Genomic DNA, 12355 nt, shown 5'->3' with positions numbered 1-12355 from the left:
CTTCCATCCACACATCAGCACCAGTGCCTGGGACTCCAGACCAACTAATACACACCAGAGCAGTGAAGCTTTCTAATATAACTCTGAAAGAAGAGAGTCATGGACTTGGGCTGATTTGAGTTCTTGGGTGAACTATGCCTTTAATATTGGAGTAAACTAAAATTCTTCTAGAATGATAATTAAAACTTCATGGGTATAGTCATGAACGAGTCTTTGAGCAGTTTGTCAGGAACTTGTAATGCTGGAAATCAGAATAAAAATCAAGAGCTCTGATTGGCTGATTTATCTCTGAATTTCCACTTGACCAATGGCTTTTGTTCCTCTTTTGTAAAACGCTTTGCATCTGCTAAAGGCATAAATGTAAATTAATTAGGTTGAATTATTTGCTACGTTTCTTTCCAATAATGTGAATGAGACGCAGTAACCCCTGCTGCTCCTTTTTCATTTGTAGGAGATGCAAATGTAAGTAAATGAGTGACACTGATCATGTGACTCTGAATACAGACGTGTAATTACGCTGAAGGACAAACTCTACTTCTGTCTGTCCCACGCTATCACTCCAAATCTTAATGTGGTCAGGATGTTCTGAAGGTAAATAAACTGTTTTTGATTCAAATCAGTATTGCTCTGCTGATAATGTGAACGTTAGACATTAGGGGTCTCTGATGCATGTTCAGGAAGTGTCTTGTGCGTGCGTGTGTGTGTGTGTGTGTTTGTGTGTTTATGGGATATTTCCAAGATTTCATATAGCAAGAGTTTCCAGAAACGCTGTCAGAGTACGTGTGTTGACATTCCTGTGTGTGTGTGTGTGAGTAGGCGTGACATGACTCTGTCAGAACATGCATTGCCTCTCGGTCTCTACAGACAGAAGAGTAAAGCAGAGATGGTGCAAACATGCAGATCCAGTCAGACGAGTCCAGACAGGCCTTGATCTTACACGCGTGCGTGCGCGTGTGTGTGTGTTTCAGTACACAGCTGCTGCATGTTATTCTCTAAACACAGGACAGGAGTTTACTCAAACACATTCAGACCACTGCTCTGGATCACTGCGGGACTGTTTGTGTATTTATCAGAGTAACATCAAGTGCTGAGACACAATGAGACGATACAACACCCAGAACAACTAACTTTATTATCAGAGACAGGAAGGAGCCTTCTGAACTAATGTGACCTTAGATTCAACTTCAGTCCTTCACCAAGAATCATAATATTAACTATGACGAACACGATATAAGTGTAACAATACCTATAATTACAATGACAACTATGACAAAAACTATACAAAGAATTGAAACGATAACTGTAAATAATAAAAAAAATCTGTAACTAACTATAATACACATTACTATAATACTAAACTATATAATTATAAACTATAGCATAACTGTTACGATAACTATAGCATTACTGCAAGGAAAGCGATAACTATATTGAGAATTGTAATGATAACGAAATTAAAAAACATATCTGTAAAAATAGTTTACTATTATTATAACGATAACTTGAACAATACCATAGTGATAACTATAATAATAACCATAGTGATCATTTACCGATAACTATACCTATCTATAGCAATAACTATATTGAGAATTGTAACAATAACTGTAAATAATAAAAAAATCATATCTGTAACAATAGCTACAGTATAATTATAATGATAACTATAGCGATAATTGCAACAATACGTATAGTGTTAACTATAGTGATAATGTAACGATAACTATAACAATAACTGTATCAAAACTATAGGAATAACTGTAAATACAACTATATCAATAAAGAGAATGATAATAATAGCTTTTAAAATAACTGTACAAAAATCACAACTAATGAGAACTATAACCAAACATGACTAACAATAGCGATAACTAAAAATAGTAACTATAATATTATCTATGATAACTATAACAATATAATAGTAATAACTATATCAAGAATTAAAACTAATAACTATAACGTTAGCTATAATAATAACAATGACCCTGACTATAACTACTGCAATATATACTATATCTATAATTATAACTATAACAATAACTATAGCAATAACATATCGTTATTTACGACATGATAGGAAAACAGCAAAATGCTTAATCTCATCTCATCTGGTTAAGATACAGGCAAGTGAGCGGTCCTACCCAGGATCATGACGACGGTCTTCATCAGGTTGAGCACAGTCTCCTTCTGCTTGACCTGCGAGGTGTGCTGGCTCATGCGGTGGTTCTTGCGGAGCACGTAGACGAAGATGCGCATGTAAACGGCCAGCATGACAGTGAAGGTCAGCAGGTTGAGCACGGCCCAGAACACCAGGTAGCTGCGGCTGTAGAGTGGTGCCATGTTCGAGCACACACTGGTGTTGCACAAGCAGCTCCATCCCATAGAGGGCACCAAACCCAACAGTATGGCGATGAGCCAGATGCCGATGATCAGCAGCACCACCCGGTGGTTGCTCATTTTACTGTGCAGCTGCATGGTGAAGATTGTCTGGTGGCGCTCCAGCGCGATGGCCATCAGATTAATGACCGACGCCGTCAGACTGGTGTCGATCAAACCCTGAGAGACAGAAGAACAGCATTTACAGCAGATCTGGATCAGGTGTGTTTAATAAGGGTGAATATAAACTCTGCAGGACTCAGTTTGACAACTGAGGATTTAGTTTGACAACTCTGACCTACTACATGCAGATATGAGTAGACAGACCTAAACAGGCAGTGCTGTAGAATCAGTGGGTGGGGTTAAACTGGCAGTGCTGTAGAATAGGTGGGTGGGGTTAAACTGGCAGTGCTGTAGAATCGGTGGGCGGGGCTAAACAGGCAGTGCTGTAGAATCAGTGGGCGGGGCTAAACAGGCAGTGCTGTAGAATCGGTGGGAGGGGCTATACAGTCAGTGCTGTAGAATCGGTGGGCGGGGCTAAACAGGCAGTGCTTTAAAAATCAGTGTGAGGAGCTCAAGAGGCAGTGCTTTAGAATTGGTGGGTGGGGCTAAACAGGCAGTGCTGTTGAATCGGTGGGCGGGGCTAAACAGGCAGTGCTGTAGAATCGGTGGGTGGGGCTAAACAGGCAGTGTTGTAGAATCGGTGGGAGGGGCTATACAGTCAGTGCTGTAGAATCTGTGGGCGGGGCTAAACAGGCAGTGCTGTAGAATCGGTGGGCGGGGCTAAACAGGCAGTGCTGTAGAATCGGTGAGCGGGGCTAAACAGACAGTGTTGTATAATCGGTGGGCGGGGCTAAACAGGCAGTGCTGTAGAATCAGTGGGCGGGGCTAAACAGTCAGCGCTGTAGAATCTGTGGGCGGGGCTAAACAGGCAGTGCTTTACAAATCAGTGTGAGGAGGTCAAGAGGCAGTGCTTTAGAATTGGTTGGCGGGGCTAAACAGGCAGTGCTGTAGAATCGGTGGGCGGGGCTAAACAGGCAGTGCTGTAGAATCGGTGGGCGGGGCTAAACAGTCAGTGCTGTAGAATCGGTGGGTGGGGCTAAACAGACAGTGTTGTATAATCGGTGGGCGGGGCTAAACAGTCAGTGCTGTAGAATCAGTGGGCGGGGCTAAACAGGCAGAGCTTTAAAAATCAGTGTGAGGAGCTCAGGAGGCAGTGCTGTAGAATCGGTGGGCGGGGCTAAACAGGCAGTGCTGTAGAATCGGTGGGCGGGGCTAAACAGGCAGTGCTGTAGAATCAGTGAGCGGGGCTAAACAGACAGTGTTGTATAATCGGTGGGCGGGGCTAAACAGGCAGTGCTGTAGAATCAGTGGGCGGGGCTAAACAGTCAGCGCTGTAGAATCTGTGGGCGGGGCTAAACAGGCAGTGCTTTACAAATCAGTGTGAGGAGGTCAAGAGGCAGTGCTTTAGAATCGGTTGGCGGGGCTAAACAGGCAGTGCTGTAGAATCGGTGGGCGGGGCTAAACAGTCAGTGCTGTAGAATCGGTGGGTGGGGCTACACAGGCAATGCTGTAGAATCGGTGTGAGGAGCTAAAGAGACAGTCCTTAAGAATCAGTGGGCGGGGCTAAACAGGTAGTGCTTTAGACTCAGTGGGCGGGGCTGAACAGGCAGTGCTTAAAAAATCAGTGTGAGGGGCTAAACAGGCAGTGCTGAAGAATCGGTGGGCGGGGCTAAACAGGCAGTGCTGTAGGAGCAGGTGTTGATGATCTGTCAGTGGCGATGATTAGCCCCATGATTACGTCATGAAGTGGCACATTCCACAACTTATACAAACTGTAATATAAGCTGTTTTTAGACTTTATGAAAATGTTCTGAAACTTACAGGATGTTTTTATAGTTCAGTGACCTCTTATGTCAAAAGATCAAGGGATTTTTGATTTCCTAGTTCATGACCCTTTTAAATTAATATAATAATTGATGCGATTTACTCATCCATTTTCTTAAAAATTGTTAAGGCTGATGGGTTTTTAAAAAGCATGATTTACAGTTCATGTGCAAGATTTTACAAAACGGTTTAATATGTTCTCATAGACACTGCTCTACCCAGCTCATATGGTATTCATTTTATTTGTGCAGGTCTTAAAAGTCTTACATTTGAGATACCCTGTGTACTCGACCGTCCAGTGCAAAAATCTTGCATGAGGTATGTGGCCAAAAGTATATGTTGCTTTAAATCCTACTATATTATATGGAATGCTATTTTTTACATTAAGTTTTATATTACATTTTTTTATAATTATACAATAATGGCGGCTGTGGTTGCCAGAACTTTACAGTAAAAACAAACATGCTTGCAACCTTTTTTTTACGTTTACAGATTTAAATGAAATAAAAACACTGGTGGTAAAGAGAAAGTCACATGAGGAATCAGAACTCATCAGAAGCAGCACACAAATACCAAACACCTTCATGGTGACACACTCAACACAGAAATATTGAATGTGACAACATTAAACCCTAATAACCGAGAAGAATGAACGAAGAACAAACAGTTACTTATATGAGAAACCATTCAATGTGAAGTATGTCAAGGAATTAGTGTTAAAATAAAAAGTGAAAATGTAAAACAAGTGGGACACTATCAGCTGTGTTCACACAAAGTAACAGTGTTCTTCTTCTCCATCTAGAGGATGCACTTCTGACCTTCAGCAACACGGGAAACAAGCAAAGCTGTGATATCTGTGGTCATGCTGATGCTGAGGTAAACATCACACTTTCAAGAACCTCATCATGAAAACAGACACAGGAAGACACAGATGACTGTTTCCCATAATGCACCTGAACCGGCTGAAAACAGGCCCATTGTGACTGACTCCATGAATTCACTCGCCTCCCCAAAACACATGTGTAGACAACTGAATTGCTAAAACCTAAAAGATTCTTTTAAAATATTATTATATCATAACAGAACACTTCGTTTTAAATGTTGCATTAAGGTTTTTATTTTTTATTATTCACACAGTTTTATTATAAATAGTGATATATGTCTATCATAATGTCCTCAAGTTAAACCAAACGTTTATTTCTGACGGTTTGTAATGAAGAGCTTTGAGTTTGTGTGTGCTTTGATCAGATAAAGCCCCATCATGGAGCTTCTCCCAGAATTCCTCACAGGAAACAGGAAGTGCAGCACATCCTGTCCATCAACCGGCCGCCCTGAGTCATACTGACTTCATACATTAATTTTCTAAAAAATATGAACACGTCCTCCCATAATGTCATTTCTGTATGAAATGAAATGTAATAAAATACAAGAATTCCTTTACAACAAATTTTTTTGTCAAATAAAGTGATTCTCAATAAAGGTTTAGAATGTATTTTCTTAGTGGCTTAATGCATTTAAAGGGAAAATATTCAATAAAAATAAATGCTTCCTACATCAATGTGTCTGAATAATTGTATCAATAGATTTTTAACAATTAAATAAAACGCATCAAAGCAGAAGAGTTCCTTCAGAACATAGTGTGGTGTTCTTTCTGTGTGTGAACACTTCATCTGAATCTCAGTCTGAGTCCTGCTGCAGCACAGTTCTTCATTAACCAGCAGTCACACACACACACACACACACACCCCTGAGCTCATCTTCATCATCTCACCTGCCGGATAAACCACTGACTGGTGGACAGCTTGATGGTCCAGGGGCCCGTGTGGAACATCAGGTACATGTAGGAGATGCCTGCGAACAGGTCGGCCGCCGCCAGGTTCCCCAGCAGGTAGTAGATGGGGTAGTGGAACCTGCGGTTCATGAAGATGGCCAGCATGACCAGGATGTTGGTGAAGATGACGAAAACAGAGACCAGCAGGCCCAGAGACACCACCACGTAGTCTTTAGTCCTCCACGTGTCGCTGATGTTCTTCCTGCTGATGTTGTAGAAGAACTTGATACTCTCATTGTCATGGCAAACCATCGTTACGGCTGCGCGTGATTGGACGGGCCTGGAGGGGGCGGGGCTTCACAGGTCAGAGGTCAGAGGTCATTCATGAAGTCATACGGAACCAGATCTACTGTAACAGAGGAGAACATCAGCCGGGTTTTAATATGAAAAGATCACTTAGAGAAAACGAACATGTTTTATGAGCATTAGGATCCGTGAGGATTCTCATCACTGGGATACAACTAGGAGTTCTGGCATTAGTTAAATCAGTCTAAATTTAAGACTGTATAATAAAGTGATGAGATTGTCCTAGATCTCTTTCTTCGTATTACAGAGGTCTGCATGAATATGAGGAGAATATATGCTAATATTTTATTTATTTATATAGGCCTTGATTGTTCTTTTTTCTTTTTTATTACAGTAATGAAAGAGACATTAATGCTAAAAAGCTTTATTTCCAAAATATGTGTTATATTCAAGTCAGCCATTTAAATCTGACTTTAATATAACATAAGAATGTCTACTGAGAATTATTTTCATGACAAGAATATTTTCACTCCAGATGATTCTTGTTAATGTAATACAATGATTTCTTTAACACTTAAATAAAAATATGACCTAAATATTTCATGTAAAAGACCTAAATCTCTTCCGTTACGGTAATGAGAATGAGATTCTGTGTGTATTACAGTAATGAGACGAGACACAAAAGGTCAAATGTTTCTAAATGATCTAGAGTGGGTTTATTTTCCACACACAGTCACTGACCTGACCACACATATAACGTGTGTAGAGGAAATAGAGACGTTACATGATCAAACCTCTTCAAATGTCAAGAAAGTAACACTTTCATTTTCTATTTGACACTGACATTTCCTGACACTTCTGTGAGATTCACAGCACACACTGACCAGAGAAACCAGAACACACACACACACACACACTCACTCACTGTACTTGCAGAAGACACTCAACCATGTACACACACACACACACACACACACACACACACTGTACTTGCAGAAGACACTCAACCATGTACACAAACACACACACACACACACAGGAACTGAGAGGAGTGAAACAATTCAAGACAGAAAATAGAGTCTTTGATTCAGCAACGTCAGAGAGACGAACAAACACGATCAGATATCAGATGTGTTCCACACACACACACACACACTCGGCTCTAGATGAACACAAAAGTTAGGTGCACCCAAATCTTCGACCGCATCTCATTTAACACTGCAGTTAAAGTTAACTCTTTTTTTAAATCTCTGTCCATATAGACAACATTAACTTGTAGCTTAAATGATTAACTAAGCATCTGGTCAACATAAAGTTCTTTATTTGAAGCACAATTCTACAAGAAGGGTAACTCACTGAAAACGTGTATTTCACTCGCCAGTGAGGGAGTTTGAGGCGAAGTATAAGTTTAGCACAGATATATTCTCACTCTCTGATGGAGCGCTTCAGTTTCACTCTCTGTCAGGTGATCTGTGCTGTTTCACTTCATCTCAACAGACCTGAAGATTCGCTGTCTCACACAACAGACACAGAAAGAGAGATCAACCAAATATTTCAATAAGTGCTACACTATCGAACCTAAAAACCACACACAAAACAATACACGGGGCATGTACAACAGAAATGGGTTGACAATGAGTGCAAAAACCTTTATCAGATCAGAAACACAGAGATGCTGACCATGTAGACACACGCTAACTCTACCACGATAAACTCCAAGAAACATAATATACAAAATCAGCTAGAGTAACAGAACAATCTCCAGAATCAAAGCATTTCTAGGAACACGGGAACACACTGACTAACCCAATCTTACCATGAAGAGTTACCCATCCAGAACGGAGATGTGTGGGTAAACCACTTCTCTATAAACCATGATCAAACTCACTGTACAATACACCATGTGTTCTAGAGTCCACCATTAAAGAGTCCAGAACACCCTAGAGTATACCCTTACACTCGCTGAACTGTGCCACAATATACAAACACTCAATCACACAAGCATGTGGCATGGATGGCATTCTGAATTACATTGTTAAATCCACAGAGCAAACTCATTTTTTTGTTTAATATCATCCTTCCAGCAGCTGGAATAAAGGCCTCTTCACCTCAATTCAGAAAACAGAGACAAACTCAACCCTAATAACTATCACAGAATGTGTGTCCCTAACTGACAAAGACACCAAACTTAAGAAAAGAAATATCTTTCCATGCTTCGTTGACTTCAGAAAAGCGTTTGACTTTTACTTCAATGAATCCAATGTGGCATCAGAGGAACAACATACGACATCATCACACGTGTACACTCATAACAAATCTGCAGTAAACACACAGATATCCTCCCGCAGAGCCGTGGTGTATCGTCAGCTATACACTGATCAATATCTACATTAATGAACTAGCAAGAGCCCCAGAACAGCCCCCAGCGTCCGGTCATACAGATCAAACATCAGTAACACAGGAACCTTTAACAAGACTGTTCACGATCTGAGAGACAAGACACGAAGAGCCCAATACGCCATCATTTTTGCTCATAAGAGTAATACATCATTCATAACTGCAAAGGGGCTAGTGTTATTTGTGTGCACTCACAATATCAACAAAACGTTGTGCTTTTATAAAATAAAGAACAAAAACCCGATGTGCTTTGTTCATCTCCTCTTTAAAGGAGTACAAACATGAACCGACACTCAGTGAAAACATGCCTCACAGACATGATAAATATATCTGTAGTAAGCTTTAAATGACTACTGAACTAAACACAACTAACTGAAAACAAAAACCGTTTCATTATCATCCGTGGAGATGCTCTTCTCTCTAAAGATGCGTCTAATGAAGAGATGATGAGTCAGGATCAACTGGATCCTTGTGACTCAGAAAACACTAGTTTATTAGTACATGATTCAAATATCTCCTTACTATTTCCCCCGTCACATGTATGATTATACTATTTCCGTCTATTGCGTGTCCTTGAACACAGAACTGTTGAGCTGCGGGACACTGAACACACCGAGCAGCTCTTCACAGTCACAGCAGCACGCTCTCGTGTCGTTTCCACCGGAGCTGCAGGTTTCTTCCATCACTAACTGATGGATGAGTAAAATATAATCGTGAGGAGAAGTGTAAAACACAGCCCGCGTCTGAACTATGACGTGAAGATAGGCCAGAGGTGAAGTGCAGGGTTCTAGTGTCCGTTGTTCAACCGCAAGGAAACAAACCTCGGACTCTTTTTTTAGTCGCACCTTTGAGAAATTAGGTCGCACTCTAGAGCCCTGACACACACACACACACACACACACACACACACACACAAGCCACTTAATTTTTACCGCCCAGCCTTAATTACACAACATTCCCACAACAGCAACAAATTAGTCATAATATGATTCTCCCCAACATCTTCACCATGTTTTTAGGAGTAAAGTGTTATAAATCAGTTGAACAGAGATCGAGCTCAAATAAAAACTGCTCGAAGAGCTTAAAAAAAACATAAAAATACAGTCAGAGAGAAGAAAGAACAGTACATCAACACCCAACTGAAAACAAGTTTCTGGGACAACTGGAATCTGAACAAGAAGAACCATGAAGAAATGACTGTACAGATGGAAACACATGGAGAAATGCCTTCATGTACACAACAGAAAATAATATACAACACATAATGAGTGAACACCACCGTCCTGTAGATCACCACGGATGGAGGAAATACAGGATCTGCCTACAGACAAAAGAAGAGACAGAAAACGGTTGTGTGACATCATCAACACGAGACCAGACCCAGAACACCTGATCCACAAACACATCAGCCAGAGTCACATTCAGTGTAACACCAGGGTCTGCATCTAACCCTTCAGAGACTGGTACTGGGTCTAAACACATGATCAGAACATGCATCGCTCAGATAATAATGTCCTGGGCTCCGGGGCGGTGTGGGAGGCAGATCTACACCAGTGATAGACTCATGTGAGGGACCTGAGACGCTCACACAGATGATGACCAAAACTGATCATGCCACACACCTCGGGCTGAAACCTCTGAGACCTCATCATAAACACGGACGGCTTTCTATTCCATTAACGAATCCTACCCTTCAGAATCGGTCTCAAAATATCCCAATCAGAGTAGAATCAATGTCTCCAGCAGTGACGTGTGTGTCCTGTCCTGAACCACGAGTTTGACTGATCAGACGAACATCAGACTGAAGCCCTGCGTACAGAGTTAGGTAAAAGTGTCTTTAGATTTACAGAGAAACACAGAAGAGTCAGAGCAACACTCATCACTCCACATCCAGAAAACAGCCATCAGTGTGACTGCATCTAACACCGAGTGACCCCCGCTCTGACCCCGGCTCTGACCACAGAGTGACCCCGGCTCTGACCATCCTGAGAGCCACAAACACACCAGCAATCACCAGCAGAGAAGAGGATTTCAGCTGGAAACATTGAAAGAGAGAGAGAGAGCGAGAGACAGTGTGTGTGTGTGTGTGTGTGTGTGTGTGTGTGTGTGTGTGTGTGTAGAAATATAACAGAGAAATAAAGGCTACTTACAGAAAATATCGTTTGTTCAGAATAAAAAAAAAAACTATCTATGGAAAGTCCCACCATTCACAGAAACAGGTGCGAGAGATCTATCTGTGCGAGACACTTGCGACACACACACACCCACACACTTTTGTGAGTAGAGTTCACGGTCATAAACACGCAGAGCGCCGTGACACTGAAACTCTCTCAGCTCAAGAGCTGGTGAGGAGCGAGGAGCTGCAGTCACAGAGGAACAGCGCGGTACTCACGGTCTCCTCCGCTCGGGTCAGTTCGGGTCCACTCGGGTCAGTTCGGTTCTGGTTAATACAGTCCGTGGCTCGGACCGAGTCTCATGACGCTGCTCCGCTCGCGCTCTCGACGCCGCACTCACTCACCTGTACTACTGAGGGGGGCGGGGCCTGACGCGCCTCTGAGGACGCCGCTGATTGGATGCAGGTGACGCGATTGACCAATGAGGAGCTCTTCAAAACGGAAGCATCGACAACTTTAAGACTGGTGCAGAACAATATGTAAAGGTTTAACGTTTGTTCAAAATACCTAAATAAATAAATAAAAAATAAAAAAAACAAATTACAAAGTTTTCCTGTTAATAGTCTGTTTAAAATCATATACATTATATGTACAAATTTAAACGTTGATATTCAAAAACATCTAAAATTATTAAAATAGAAAATACTTCCTTGGTATCATGTCACGTGAGCCCAAGTGTGTGTGTGTGTGTGTGTGTGTGTGTGTGTGTGTATGTGTGTGTGTGTGTGTATGTGTGTGTGTGTGTGTGTGCGTGTGTGTGTGTGTGTGTAAAATCTGGAGCTGTTTACAATCATCTGGTACAGATTTGAGGAGGAGGCTTCTGAAATATCACTCCACCCAAACACACACACACACACACACACACACACACACTAAGGAATGTAACTTAACAGAAACACTGATACTCAGACATACTTTCAGAACTTCCTCTTTCAAATCAAGAATTGCACACACAAATATAAAGATCATTATCATTGTACATGACGCACATTCACAGTTCATGTTTCACACACACATTAGATTAGTGTGTGTGTGTGTGTGTGTGTGTGTGTGTTGCTCCCTCTGCCGATGAAGAGATTCAAAAACCAAATGTTTACAAACATTATAAACGTGTATTAATATGTCCCTTCTCCAAAACAAATCATTTCAACTGAGCGATATTCAGAACAGAACAAGTTTAACACAAACTGAAATGATAGTGGCCTTCACTCTAAACATTTATTATAAAAGAGTTCAGTGTAAGAGCTCAAACTCATTTAAATCCGTTCTTACAGGGGGTTTATGATTATTTTACTTTCTTTTATGTAAAGCACTCTGAACTATGGTGTACGAATGAAGTGTGCTGCAAAGAAATAAACCTGTCTTGCTCAGCCTAAACCAGTTATAATTAAAGTGAAACTGAAAATCACAGCATGTTTCAGATGATAACAATATGCATCATAAT

The 12355-nt window shown here is 41.2% G+C and overlaps 2 protein-coding genes and 1 long non-coding RNA gene across 7 annotated transcripts in view; 1 reads left to right on the top strand and 2 right to left on the bottom strand.

Moving 5' to 3' along the window:
• The window catches only part of LOC113042777 (uncharacterized), a 6045-nt gene extending 26 nt beyond the window's left edge, over positions 1-6019 (top strand). Inside the window, exons 1-3 of the long non-coding RNA XR_003275630.1 lie at positions 1-591; positions 4515-4581; positions 4756-6019. The exon at positions 1-591 is cut by the window's left edge and continues 26 nt beyond it. This is a non-coding gene — a long non-coding RNA (uncharacterized LOC113042777). The remainder of the gene's footprint in view (positions 592-4514; positions 4582-4755) is intronic.
• Positions 1-11349, bottom strand: part of lpar2b (lysophosphatidic acid receptor 2b) — a 17567-nt gene extending 6218 nt beyond the window's left edge. The window contains exons 1-3 of one of the 4 annotated variants that reach the window (XM_026198131.1): positions 11130-11349; positions 6035-6440; positions 2142-2556 (exon numbers count right to left, since the gene is read on the bottom strand). In XM_026198131.1, the coding sequence (XP_026053916.1) occupies positions 2142-2556; positions 6035-6346 (727 nt within the window). In that variant the 5' untranslated portion in view covers positions 6347-6440; positions 11130-11349. Of the gene's footprint in view, positions 1-2141; positions 2557-6034; positions 6444-10887; positions 11091-11129 lie in introns of those variants that run through there. The other 3 variants (XM_026198052.1, XM_026198266.1, XM_026198186.1) reach the window with 3 other exon arrangements.
• Positions 1-12355, bottom strand: part of LOC113039050 (zinc finger protein 501-like) — an 847435-nt gene that overhangs the window by 326143 nt on the left and 508937 nt on the right. The gene's annotated exons all lie outside the window — the stretch shown is intronic.

Source organism: Carassius auratus, chromosome 1 (assembly GCF_003368295.1).
Source record: "Carassius auratus strain Wakin chromosome 1, ASM336829v1, whole genome shotgun sequence".
Classification (NCBI taxonomy): domain Eukaryota; kingdom Metazoa; phylum Chordata; class Actinopteri; order Cypriniformes; family Cyprinidae; genus Carassius; species Carassius auratus.
Note: the sequence above shows the minus strand (reverse complement) of the source record. Positions and strands in the feature narration are given on the sequence as shown.